General features: G+C 31.7%; 1 protein-coding gene across 1 annotated transcript; it reads left to right on the top strand.

Annotated features, from left to right (window-relative positions):
* The first annotated feature begins 8,598 nt into the window (after window positions 1-8,598).
* LOC108478090 (probable 2-oxoglutarate-dependent dioxygenase AOP1) lies at window positions 8,599-13,297 on the top strand. The gene is made up of 3 exons (XM_017780520.2): window positions 8,599-9,053; window positions 9,873-10,191; window positions 12,782-13,297. The coding sequence occupies exons 1-3, from the start codon at window positions 8,677-8,679 to the stop codon at window positions 13,052-13,054; spliced, it is 969 nt and encodes a 322-aa protein (XP_017636009.1). The 5' UTR covers window positions 8,599-8,676; the 3' UTR covers window positions 13,055-13,297.
* The last annotated feature ends 1,719 nt before the right edge of the window (window positions 13,298-15,016 follow it).

Below are 15,016 nucleotides of genomic sequence, written 5' to 3'. Positions count from 1 at the left end.
TTTGGTTTTGTTTGTGATGGCAGTTTTTCTTGAGAGTTTAATTTCTCAATTGATGTGGTCAACTCCCTTATGGATGCTTCAATTTTCTGCTGAAAACCCTTCATTTCTCTTTGGAAATTGAGAGTTTGCTGTTGAAAATCAAAGACATTAGTTGCTAATTTATTGACCAAAATTTCTAAAGAATTACCTGAATCTTGCGAATGTTGTGGGGCTCGATTTTGGTATGGCTAGTTATATCATGGATTAGCCCCATAACTAAAATTAGGGTGGTCCCTCCATCCTGGGTTGTAGGTATTAGCGTAAGGGTCGTATCGTCTTTGTGGTGGCCCAAAAAAATTTCCCATAGCATCTAAATGGGCCATAGAATCGTTACACAGACTAGGACACGCATCAGTCGTATGTTCAGGTGTAGCACATATTCCACATACTCGGGCTGGTTTCGATTTTTCTGTAACAAGGGAATTCACAATATTAGTAAGTCTATCAACTCTATCTTCAATGGTAGAATTACTTAGCTGGTGAACCCTTCTAAGGGGTTCAGGATTGGCTCGAAATTGCTGGGAATTCACAGCCATTGTGGAGATTAAGTCTCTTGCTTGTTGTGGAGTCATGTTGACTAAAGCTCCTCCACTCGCGGCATCTACCATATTCATCTCCATGGGTTTCAAGCCTTCATAAAAGTACTGGAGTAAAGACTGTTCTGTTATACCGTGTTGTGGGCAACTTGCACACAACTTCTTAAATCGCTCCCAATATTCGTATAGAGTCTCTGCGTCTTTTTGCCTTATGCCCATGATTTCTCTTCTTACCTGTTAAGGAATAAACGAGATAGATCAGTCCAAGTTGTAATGGATCCAGGAGGTAAATAAAATAACCATTCCCTGGCTGAATCTGCTAGAGAAAAAGGGAAAGCGCGCAATTTAATTCGATCCTCAGTTACCCCCTGAGGTTTCATACTCAAACAAACCATATGGAATTCTTTTAAATGCTTCTGGGGGTTTTCATTTTGTAATCCACGGAAAGTTAGCAGTAGCTGAATCAAGCCTGACTTTAATTCAAAATCAGTATCCATAGTAGGATATGCGATGCATAATGGCGGTTGTTCTGTCGGCGCTTCGGCCAGTTGCCGAATTGTCTGAGCCATAAGTTGAGGTGTTAAATTAGGGTTTTCGTCAACCCTAGTGTTTAGCACTTCTTTAGGGGAATCGACTTCTTCTTCTTTACTTTCTAACGTTTGAGTAGGGTTTTCGTTAACCCTAGACTCTACTTTGTCGTTGATTCTAATTTCTGGCGGTGGATTGCTTTGAGTTCCAACCACCACTGACTACTTTTTCCTTAGTTTTGTTTCCTTTAGATTAGCTTTCGCAGTCTTTTCGATTTCTGAGTCGAATGCAAGATTACCTAGAGCAGATCTGGTCATAGAAAACAAAGAAAAATAAGATTAGTATGTTGCCGATCCCCGGCAACGGTGCCAAAATTTGATGCGGTCATTGAGAGCACCAAAAATATCCTATTCCCTATAAAATAATGAAAAAGAAATAGTAAAGGGGAAGTAGGGTCGAATCCTCAGGGACCGGATTATACGAATGCTTGTCTCTCGAAATCCTGGGCAGAATCGTGCCTAAGAAAACCTGCGTTCCTGGAAAAAAATAAAAAACAGAATTTAAGAATTGATTTTGGAAGCGAAAATAAAATAAAAACAGAATTTAAAGTTTACTGAAATTATGATTACGAAAATAATAAAAATAATAAAGTGAGTTTTAAGAGAAAAGAAATTCTTATGGGAAAGTTCCAGCCTCTGGTTGTCTCATTCCGCCTTGGGCTCAATCCTTGGCTTTTGGATGATCCTTTTCGACTCAAGTAAGCCAGTTATAGTGGAAGAGGACGCCTACGACCACCAGCTCCAAAGATTAGATTTACGATTTTAGGAACCCGACTCTAGCCAATAATCTATGCTAGATCAACGCTTCTCAATGGCGAATCCCACGCCATTTTGTCTCTTTGGCTCGCCAACCTCTGACGCAGTAAGTTAACGAACCGACTATGCAGTCCTTCCAAAACATACAAAGTGGCCGCCTTTGCATATGCTGAAAAGCTTACTTCTTAAGGGCCATGGACGGAGCGTCCACCGTAGTGTGGAGAAACGATGAATACTTGGCGAGAAGGCTAAGTCACGATTCTAGGCCTCAAAAACCCTTTTGGGGAAATATTGGCAACTTTTGGCTAGAAGGGTTTTTAGTGGCTCATGATAATGGAGGAAAGCAAATAAATAAAAATATGGAAAAAGAAATTTTATTGAAAAGAAATATGAAAGAACAAAAGGCTTTTGGGGAAAGTGTTTACGTAAAAAGATGCCCCAAATAGAGTCACTTCACCCCTATTTATAGTGCTAGGAGATAGTCTAATTGAACTTAAATTCTAAAAAGATAAATACATTTAATTAAAGATAAACAAAGATAATTAAAATAAAATCCTAAATTTGAATAATCCTAATAATTATCTTAATATTAATTATCCTAATAGAATAAAATAAAATAGAGTCTTCCAAAATAAAATCTCTTCTATTTGCTTTTAAGTCTTTGTGCCTTCCATGTTCGCACTTTTGGCATCATATTTGTCCCACGTTGCATATTGGCCCATTTAATCTCCAAATTGACGCTTTTTCCCTTGAATTTACTTTTCGCCTCCAATTTAGTCCCTAAAAGATAAAAAGACATAAATAGCTCAAATTAGTAGGCTCAAGCTCAAAATAAACACATGATTAATATATAAAAACACGTCATTTTAGAGTACTATCACATGTGAAACATTTTTCGTGAAACATCTGTTGAAACACAAGATGGTGGTTGTTTTTGGATGGGAGTTGTTCCTGGATAATAGTTATTTTGACTTGTTCCAAACATAAATTATTCTCAACATAGTTGTTCTCAATTAGAGGTTATTCTGCGTAACCCTTTTTTTGAAAACGGGGATCGACTTGGATTTGAAAACGAAAACGAAAAATGGAAGTCGCCACCAATCCTTTTTGATGAGGTGTGATCGGATCACCTTAAATTAATCATTTTAATAAAAGTTAAGATTTAGTAAAACGATAATTTTTTTGCTCTACGAAAATCAGAAAATGAGTTCGGGAGTCAGTTACGCACAAGGAAGGGTTAGCACCCTCGCTACGCCCAAAATTGGTACTTAGTTGATTAATTAGTGTCTTAATTGTCGAAAATTGAGTACTTGAAAGACTTTGAAATAAGATCCCTCTTTTGTAAAATAAACATTAAAATGTTAAAGACATTCTCGTCTCGAGGCAACGATACGTCATATCCAGTAAGTTAGGATACGGCATCTTGAACTTTTGAGAATGAGCTTGCCTTTTATTTAAAATCGATGTATTTTAACTTCTTTTAAAAGGATATTCGGTTAGTTAGGGTGAACGAGGAAAATTGAAACCCAGTAAGTTAGGGCACGTTTCCTCGAATTTCCGAACACTGAACATTGCATTTATTTGCAAAAGATCTTATTTCGAGGTATCAAAATGTCATACCCGATAAGTTAGGGCACCACACCTCGAAGCTCTGAAAATAAGCATTTTTTTAGACTCATATTTAAAAGAATATTCCGTTTATTTAGGTTGAATGAGACAAGTCGAGACCCAGTAAGTTAGGGCACGATTGTCTCGAATTACTAAATACGAAATATTTGCTTTTGTGAGAAAATTATTAATGTTTTGAGTAAAATCGTGATTTATAGTAAACATAAAAGCAAATTAATATGAATAATAACATAATGACGGGTGCGATAGTGTCAAAAGCAATAATATGAACAGTTGTAAAAGATGATATAATGACTATGTGGAATTAATTAGTTTAACAAAAAGAGGGTAATAATATTCAAAATGTTTGTATATAAAAATAATAACAAAAGGATATGTATATATATATGCAATACTAATAATAGTGGGAATAATAATAAAATGACGTTAGAATAAATACAAGTATGAATATAATAATGATGATAATAAGAATAATAATACATTAAAATATGTTCTTATCAATAATATTAGTGAGTAAAAAAAACGGGATGATGATAGTGTAGTAAAAATAATAATAATATGTAAATAGAGATAATGGTAGTGAATAAATTTAATAGTAACAATGTTAATAATAATATTAGTAATAAAACAAAAACAAACAATAAAAGTAATAATAATAACTACTGTAATAATGACAAGATAAAATTAATGATACAAGAATATAAAAATAATAATACAAGTAAATAAGTATGAAAAGGAAATGTAACTTTAATGGTAATAATAAGGAAAATAATAACAATAACTTAATAATAATAAAGTGGTAACGAAAGTAAAAAGAAAATAATAATAACTATAATAGTAAAGCATAATAATACAAGAAATTAATAAAGTTAATTAATTTAATAATAAAGGAGTCAAATATCCAAACTAGGGACTAAATTGAACTTAAAAAAGAATTTGGGGCCAATTCGAAAATATACAAAGAAGAAAGGGACCGATTTGAAGGTGCGAATAGCATACAGGGTCCAAAAATGAAATAATCCCCGCCCTCCTAAACGACGTCGTTCGAATGGGGGCCAAAATGAAACCAAAGTAAATTTTAAGGTATAATTGAAATAAATAAAAACTTAATTGCGAGAACAGGGAAAAGCAGAGGGACTTATTGAGAAAATATCCCATTAGGACAAAAACACGCGGATCCCCTAGCGGGTCGGGTCGCCTGCGCAGGTCAAGGGCCAAATGGCACCGTTTTGAGGTCTCCATAATCCCCTTAAAACTAGGCCAAATGGCGCCGTTTTGAGGTCTCCATAATCCCCTTAAAATTATGTCGTTTTATACTTCTATATAAACTAAAATTTTTTTAAAAAATTTCATTCTTCCCTTTTGTTTTTCAAAAAAATGCTTCTTTTTTCTCTGTGCAGGTTCTCCTGGTCCGGTCTAGGCTCTGGCGAATAGCCACCGTCCTCCGCCACGGGCGCCATCGCTGGCCACCGCTTTCGAAAAAGGTGTATTTTTTATTTTATTTTTTTATTTTCCTCTTTATTTTAATAATATATATATGCACAACCATGTAATCAGGAAAAGAAAAGTAAAAAAAAGAAAAAAGAAAAAAGAACCGATTCGAAACTTAGAAAATTTAAACACCTTTCGATCTCTGGTTTTGATTTCTTCCTTGGGCTTCGTTTTTCCTGCTTTTGATGTTGATGAAATCTCTGTTACTTGTTTTGTGTTCTTTAAGATCTAATAATGTTTTTCATTTCAAGAAGAACCGAACGTAAAATGGTCCTTAATTTGGCTTTTAAATAGCCATTTACATGCCCCTTTTTTTAATATCTGTCTATTCTCCTCTTTTAATGTTGAATGCGCAAGTGGGGCGGTGGCACAGTGACGGTGCTTGCAGGCGTCGATGGAGGATGGGATAGGGAGGCAACAGCTAAGGTTTTTGGTTCTTTTTGTTTTAGGGTTTGAATTGGGCTGCTATTGGGTTTTGGATTTAGTGGGTTTTGGGCTCATCTGTTTAGTGGGTTTTGGGCTAGGTTTTGGTTAGTTTGGATTTGGAATTATTTGGGAGTTATTTGGGCCTAAAATTGGGCTGTACAATGACTCTTCTGAAAAACCACAATTATTCTAAATACAAATTATTCTAAACAATAAATTTTCTAAACATAATTATTTTTGAAACGTCATTATTCTAAACAATAGTTATTATGAACTTTAGCTGTTATGGACTGTTGTTAATGGACTATACTATTTTTATTTATTTATTTTTGTATATTTGTCTGGGCCAGATAGAATTGGGCCATTACATCTGCACTTGCTTGTTTGGAAAATAGTTTTTTTATCTTCTCTCTCTGATTTAGTTTATATTAATTATCGTCCCCTTTTCGAAAAAAAAAAAAGTGGAGGCGCAAATTTTTGGAAATTCAATCCTTTGTCTGCTATGATTGTGTTTTTTTTTTTTTTTTTTTTTTTGTAATTGATGAACTTTGAATATTCAACCTTTCATCTGCAAAGTTTTGATTTTGTTTTGAATACGCAACCACTTCATCTTCTATGCTTCGATAATCAAATTAAAAATTTGGGAAATTGATAGCGGTGTTAAATTACAAGCTATGAATAGACCTAAATCCCTATGTAAAGAGAACCAAGTTAATTTACAGACTAATTTAGTTCAAGGAAACATTTCCTTAAGAGTATTAAAAAAAGGTTAACAACATGAGTGTTGATGCTAAGATTGAGTTTCCGGTCATTGAGTTTCGTCTATCAGATTCGGAGTGACACCGTGTCCAAAAAAGTTTGAGAAGCTTGTGATACTTTCGGTTATTTTGAAGTGATGTATGATAATATATCGACGAAAGTTGGGAAAGGAAATATGTAAATCGATAAAAGCACAGGTTGAAGTTGTAGTGGAAAGGAAACAAAAGAACACTAGTCCCATGCCTTACCATGACTAGATTACACCATTCGCTCATACGAAGGTTTTGAACTTAAAGATGCCTCCAACTTTGATTTTATTAAAAACTTTGCTCAATTTATTTTTCAACAAAAAATTCAATTGTAAAGACAATTTTAATTTTGAATTACTTTTAATGCTCTATTAATCAATTAATAAATCTCTATTTCGTTTTGTTGGAAATAGACTTTTACCCATTTAAACTAATAATATCAAATTAATAGCTAAATGAAATTCTCATTCGATGCATCGAGTCAAAGAGGCTGCATACAATTATTCAAAAGTTTGGTTCGAGTAACTATTAATCAATTGATTAAATTTATCACTCCATTATTAAATGATAAATAAGACTAATAATAAGGTGAAGTACAATTTATTTTTGAGGTAGAAATTAAATTGTATATTTTTATGATATTAAGAAGTAATTTTACTATTTTAATAGCTTATATTTTTACAATTTTAAAAGATTAAATTAAATTTTATAATTCTAGAACCAAAGTTAATTATTATTATTATTAATTTAAAATTTTATAAATTATAAATGAGTTAAAAGGAAAATTTTTATTTTAGGGTTCCCTTGCCAGCCCTTGATTAATGGTGCATTTCGACGTTAATCACTCTAAAATTAAGACAAACAACTCATTAATCACTCCAAATAGGGGGCGTTCATATTTTAGTCACCGTAAATTTTTTCGTTTAAATGCACCATTAAACTTCCGTTACCATTTAATGATAGAGTGATTAATTTGATCAATTTCTTTTTTGAGTGACCAAATTAACAAAAAAATTAGGGTGACCAAAATAAGTTTGTTTGTTTATGAATTGATTGTTGTGTTTATTATTATATGATACATACATATATATATATATATATATATATATATATATAAAGGCATAATGATGAATTAGTTCTTAATATTTATATGTTTTGTCAATTTAACCCTTATTTTTTAGTTAAATTTGATCATCAACTTTTTAAAAGTAATTAAATCATTTTTTAACAAAATGTTGATTAAAATATCAATTTTTCAATGATATTAGCGGGTACCTTTGTGGTACTCTAGGTATGCTTCATGCTAAAATGATATCATTTGTCTTATATGTCACGTCAATAATAATTTAATAATTATAAAATATTTAAAAATAAAATTAGTCATAATTCAAAAAATAATATAAAAATTTAAAAAATTAGCATGAAGTAGATGTAGCTTGCCATATAAGCTACTGTGTTTAAAAGTTTAATATTTTAGCCAATATTTCAGTTAAAAAAATAGCAAATTCGACTCTTTTTAAAAGATTGATAGTCAAATTCGACTCTTTTTAAAATTTGAGATTAAATTTATCTAAAAAAAAGGCTTAAATGAAAAATTAGCCCTTAAACTATAGGGCTTTTCCCACTTGGCGGCCAAAAAGTTTTTTTTTAGTAAAAGTATCACCAAAACTTTGATTTCGTTACCACTTTTGACATAAGGTATATTTAGATATTTTTAATTTTTTCACCGTTTTTTCTTTCTTTCATCTACTCTTCTTCTGCTTCACAACCCTAGCCAACTTCTTCAATCTCTCTTCAAAGCAGAATATTTTATAATTTCATCACACAATTTTCCTCATATCGCTTCAGTTTTAAGGGAAACTCGTCACACAATTTCAAACATCTAGAAAATTTCCAATTTCATTACCTCTCACTTACGATCTGATTCAACCATTTTGTAGACTAAAATATAAATAGTAATTTTTCCAGGAAAAATTCAAAGCTAGCTTTTCATCCCCACTTTTTTGAACAATAAAAAAGAAAAAACCCATTTATGTGTTGATTTTATTTACCCTCTATATATTTAATTTTTTTATTTAATAAAAAAATATCGCATATCACAATACACTTGGTTAAGGTTTTTTTTTTTTTACAAAAGATTAACAGTTGAATAATCGAGTACTTTTTCAATTGATGACATTTGAATATTCAACCACTTCAACTGCTTCTTCCTTGGGATTTTTGGAGTTTTGCTTTTGTTTTGAATGTTCAACCACATGTGCAATGCTTGGATGATCAAATTAAAACTTTGGGAAGTTGATAGAGACCTTATTACCAAGCTATAAATAGACCTAAACTCCTATGTAAAGAGAGTCAAGTTAATTTACAGAATAATTTAGTTCAAGGAAACACTTCCTTAAGAGTATAAAAAAAAAGGTTACCAACATGAGTGCTGCTGCTAAGATTGAGTTCCCAGTCATTGAATTCCGTTCATCGGATTTGGAGCGAGGAACTAATGGGTGGCACCGATTGTGCAAGAAAGTTCGAGAGGCTTGTGAGACTTTCGGTTGTTTTGAGGTGGTGTATGACACGATATCGACGGAAGTTCGAGAGGAGATGTTTAGGTTGATGAAAGAACTGGTTGAGGTCCCAGTGGAGAGAAAACAAAAGAACGTTCTTCCCCCGCCTACCCATGGCTGGGTTGGACCAAGCAGTCACGTTTCTCCGTTGTATGAAGGCTTTGGACTTGGAGATGTCTCCAATTATGATTCTGTTAAAAACTTTGCTCAACTTATGTGGCCTGAAGGTCACCCACGCTTTTGGTAACAACAATTCTTTGACTTTTCTAATTTCACAGGCTGTATTGGCTTTGATAATTTCTAATTTGAGTTAAGTGAATTTGAATTATTTACTTTTTTATAGTTAAATTGAGTCGAGGTTAATCAAATTAATTTGTTTATATTTAGAATTGATAATGTATTAAAATAGATGTCCAAGATACGCTAAGGGATTATAAGTATTGATATTATATGAATAGTTAGGTTAAATTTTGAGTCCTCGGCTAAATCACACTGGATTAACTAAAGACTTGACTCTGACTCTGATTTTGACTTTAATCTCATATTCAGAATTTGATTAACCCCTACCACCTACAACTTAAAAAGAAATTTCTTAGGTTTGTTTCCTTTTCTTTCATTAATTTATTGGACATTTTTTTAGGAATGATTTTTTTTAGTGAAAGAAATTGTAGTAAGAAAATAGAAGAGAGAATTCTAATTTTTATATACGTTACCTCTTAAGAGTGGCTACGTGTATTAGCTCCAGAGTCAAGTTTTTATCTTTTTCACATAATATATTTGGATTTGAACTCATAACCAGGTGTGAAGCTAGAACAATCTTTTAAGAGCTTGAATGAAATTTTAATTTTTTATAGTTTATATCTTTATAATTTTACCTTTACTAATTTTAAATTTTAAATTTTTTTAAAGGGCCTAAATAACAATTTTCTATTTTAGGGGGGTTGGGCCCCTTTCCACCCCTAGATTTGCCTCAGCTCATAATAAACTTAGAATCATAAATTTGAAATCTTACAAAATTTAGAATCTAACAAATCATTTCCGTTGCTTGATCTTTTGTCCCAGTGATACTACACATACCATGGGAACACAATTGGAGGTGCTAAACAAGTTAATTTGGTTAATGCTAATTGATAGTTATGGATTAGGAGATGATTCACTGAAGATGAACTACACAACGGTTATGCGGATGATGAAATACATGCCCCCTTCACCAGGGGAGAATGAGATAGGATTCTTTGCTCATACTGATAAACCTGCTAGCACATTAATTTGTGAGAATCAAATTCCAGGGTTGGAAATTGAGGTCAATGATGGCCAATGGATCAGGCTGACTAATTTATCTTCTTCTTCTTTTGTCTTCGTGGTTGGAGATCCTCTCATGGTATGTTTATATTGTTTATATTCAATTTTTAATTTACTAAGAACTTAATTTATATGATCTATATGAAAAAATTGAAATACAACTGCTACTTTATTAAAATATCAATTATATAAAAATTCATCAAACTTAACTAATTTTTAGTTTTTATTTTTTTATTTTTGTGTTGTTTGAGATTTTGAGAAAGAAAACTAAATATAGATTCTTTTAATAACCTACCCTTGGTATGATACCTTTGGTCAATTTTGTTCCAAAACATTTGAAAATTTTGTTAAAAACCCCTATAAGGAATTTGAATTATTTCAACATTTAAAATCAATTCAATTCAATCTAAAACATTCCAATTTCCACCACTATTACTACAGAATCATATCACAAATACATGAATTTTTAAACTCATAATGATAAACTCAATTCAATAGTATTAAAGTATTTCATTTGCGCACCAAACTAACTCAACTTCTCAAAGTCTGCATATTAGTCATTTTAGCAAAAACTTACACCAAGTACCTATGTACATGCCATAGTAACTCCAAAATTTATATAAACCCTCTTGTCACGAGGGGGTGATGATGAGATGGGATGCTCTCGACCTCGATAATAGCCCAATAAGATCAACTGTACCTACTTGTTGGAAAACTAACGCGTTAAGTCTGTAAAAACTTAATAAATACTTCAATATGTGAAAATCTACAACCAATAAAAATAAACAATATTTATTATATAATTATATACATACTTTATATGAATTTAATCCCTAATATTCAATACATTTACCAAGGTTGTACTTATCGTTACTTACCATAATCCTTTATTTATTTTAAGTGAATTTATGATATTATAGCCTAATGTAGACTAGCTAAACATTTAGGATATACAAAAGGGATAAATTAATGCATTTTTATGCATTTCATGTAACAATAAGCACATAGTGCAATTTTATATATAACAATAAGAATCGAAGTACAAATTAATACGATAAGCGCGCTAGATTTTCTTTATGGCATGTCATCTATATCCTAATAATTTGAAACTCATCTACATGAGATTTATTTATCATCAGACCATTACATGTATTCATTTAACAGAAACTGTTACAACTTTATTCTTTTCACAATTTAGTCTTTATTGCAAGAATTATAACTTGTAAATCTTATTCACACTTATCACACACAACACCACAAGTTTCACAATCTTTCATCTAAAACCATTTTTTTCTTCTAGAAATATCATATCATATTTTAATTCCATTACAAATTAGTCATTTTTCCATTTTCATCACAACTACCAAAATTGCACAACATAAATTAAGATTATAATATTTACATTACTTTCCTCTAATAATTACTTCACATAACATTATGATTTTAGTGATTAAACTACTTAATTTACATAATTTCCTAATTAACATAGCTTAAACAAGGTTAAATACTTGAAGTACATACAACCAAAAATTTGGATGATAGATTCTTCTTCCTTCTTACTCTTTAGCCAACTCTTTCCCTTTTCCTTCAATTTGATCTTCAATTTTCTTCTCTTCCTTTAAAGTTTTGATGGAGAGAAATTTGGGGCGACGGTTTGCTTGTGGAGAAAGATGATAATCTTTTCATTTTTCTCTTCCTTTCTACACAATTCTACTAAAAAATCTAATGATTTAAATAAAAATGGTCAAATTACTATCTAGTCCCCTAGCTATTCATCTTTACACTAAGACTCCTAATCATTATGCCTATAGATATTTACTTGGCCAATTACCATTTTACCCTCAATCATATTTACATTTCCATGTATGAGTCATATTTTTACTTGGTAAGATTTCCTATTAGTCTTTCCTTGGTTTTCCATCTTTTCCATGTATTCTCATAACTTTCTAGTTTCATACTTTCACCACAACAATTTCTTTACTCTTTCAATTTAGTCAATGCTTTTATTTAAAAATTTCCTATGTAAGGAGTATTTTCTAATTTCCTATCAGGTCTAAAAACTTTCTAATTTCATACTCAAAGTCTCTATTTGTTCTATTTCAAAAATTCTCCACTAATTCCAAACTCGATCCATCACTGTACCTAATTTCGAGTCAAAACATGGTTGTTACAATAATAATGTAAATGACTACTATTAGATAAATTTATGACTCCAAAAAGATGCAACAAAATCAAACTCCAAAACAAGGCGAACAAACTCCAAAAAAGAAAACTTAGGCAGTCAATGCTAGACCCCAAGTCCCCATCAAACAAAAACACACCCATTAATCTCACAGCTTCATGAAGAACTCATATGCATCTTAGCTTCATTAAGCAACTCATCTCCAATTCACGAAACAAGCCTTTAAAAACAAACTCCAACATAAGCCCGCATAAATCCATAAACATTTGCCACCAATCCATAAAAGAACAACCCAAGCAAGAAATCATAAGTAGAGTGATGTCAACAATTACCATAAAATATTTATGGATGTTTTTATATTAAATCTCCGGTTCAAATTTTGAATAACTTGTTTATCATGCTCATAATATATATTAGACTATTGACATTGAATGTGAATGCTTATCATAAAATTAATACTTATCAATATTGATTTTGATCATTAAAGGCATGGAGTAATGGGAGATTGAAATCAGCGAAGCACAGAGTAGTGATTAGAGGAGACAAAGATCGTTTTTCTATAGCAGCTTTTGTCTTACCAAATAAGGGTACCATAATCAAGACACCCAAGGAGCTTATGGATGAGCAACATCCTCGGGTTTTCAAGGACTTTGATTTCATGGAATTCTACTCTTTTGCCTTTTCCGACCCAGCAAGGAGCAGGGATAGTGGCCAGGTGCTCTATGATTTTGCTGCTCTCTCACCACCAGTTTCCATTTAAAATCTTGCCCATTTCGACAAGTACAATCCCAGTTACAAATAATAAATTGTGTCCTATACTCAAGATCTGCATTCTCGTGTTGTATTACTATGTTGTGGTTAGTTATAATTGTGTGATTGTATGGTGCTAAGGTTATTAAATCTATCGTGTAATTTAGTTCACTTATGTGTTCTTTTATCTTTTAAATAAATAAATAATAAATAAAGAGTCCAGAAAACTGTTCGATTTACTTTTGTATGAAAATCTCCTAGCTGACTTTCTTTATATCATCTTTTGTTTTCATTTACGACAAATGAATTCATCATTTATTTTTCATATTGAGGAAATGAGAAAAATTATAAATAAATCAAATTATAGATAAAAATTTAAGATTATATTCGTCACTTTATGGAGAATAAATAAGTTATTCGGTTTGATACATTATAGAACATAGATTTTAATTTTTTCAATTTTTAATTGATGAAATTTTGATATTCAACTTCTTAATTTTATATTAAGTAACGTATATACTGTTTTTTGTTTAACCAAGTGCACCATCCTTGTTTTGCTTGGTTAATTATATATTTATCTTCAAGTGGAAGACGATTTAAGATAGCCATCCAAGTTATAAGACAATGTTTTGGAATTGTAGAGATTTCTTTTGATGGAGAGAGGAAGCATTGCAAACAAATGAAAGAGATGTAGACATATAGGAAGATTAAAGCAGATTTGGTAACACTGAACGTAGTGAGAGGTGGTGATTGGTAAGGTGGAGAAAGGGAAAAGTGGCTGAAGATAAAGCTAAGCAAAGTAAATAAATTGGGAGAATTTTAAAGAGAACTTTGAGAGTCAGAATTCTAATTAAAGTGTCAAAAGTCCTTTCATCAATTGTGAAAAGCTCCTTCTTACAATGTCTCAAAAAATGGGAGTTACAAAGTTGGCAATTAATAGGAATAATAAAATAATTTTGAGTTATAATGACATTAATGGTTAAGATGTGATGATGAAGAGTTTTTGTTGGTGATGGTAATGGTGAATAGTGAAGAAGAATTCGCTATATTTCTAAAAGAAGGGAAAAACATTCAATGTTAGAGGAAAATTTTTAACTACCTCCATATTTGATCTACCAAGTTAAGCTCTCCAGAATATCCCAATAGTAAAGATAATCCAAGCTAAGCTTTCATATTCCAAAGTTACTTTCACTTCTTCTATTTTGGTGAAGTAATACCATGTGAAACATTTTTCATGGTTGTTTTTGGATGGGAGTTGTTCCTGGATAATTGTTATTTTGACTTGTTCCAAACATGAATTATTCTCAACATAGTTGTTTTCAATATAGAGGTTGTTCTGAATAAGAGTTGTTTCTCAACAATGGCTCTTCCAAAAAACCACAATTGTTCTAAACGTAAATTCTTCCAAACAATGGTTTTTCTAAACATAGCTATTTTTGCAACGTCATTATTCTAAACAATAGCTGTTATGAACTTTAGTTATTCTCAACAGGACGTGTTCTAAAATAACAACGGCGTTAAATGACAACTGTTCTAACTAAAACCATGTTTTAAACATAACTGTCGAAACCATTTTTTTAAAAGCGGGCATCGACTTTGTTTGAAAGCGAAGATTAAAACGGGAGTTGCCACCGATCTTTATTAGGTGTGATCGGATCACCTTTCTTTTAATAAAACATGTTAATTCACTAAAACGGTGTTTTTGGTCTACGAAACTCGAGAGAATGGGTTCGGGAGTTGGTTACGTGGAAGGAAGGATTAGCACCCTCGTCACGCCCGAAATTGGTACCGAATTGATTAGCTAGTGTCTTAATGTCGAAAGTTAAAAATCGGGAATGAACTTAAAATACTATCCTTCTTTATTAACATTCACAAAAATAAGCTTGAATTAAGTGGCAACGGGCATCAATGGCTTACTCGTCTCGAGATAGCAAAATACCACATCCCGTAAGTTAGGATGCGACGTTTGAAC

This window comes from Gossypium arboreum, chromosome 13, assembly GCF_025698485.1.
Source record: "Gossypium arboreum isolate Shixiya-1 chromosome 13, ASM2569848v2, whole genome shotgun sequence".
Classification (NCBI taxonomy): domain Eukaryota; kingdom Viridiplantae; phylum Streptophyta; class Magnoliopsida; order Malvales; family Malvaceae; genus Gossypium; species Gossypium arboreum.
Note: the sequence above shows the minus strand (reverse complement) of the source record. Positions and strands in the feature narration are given on the sequence as shown.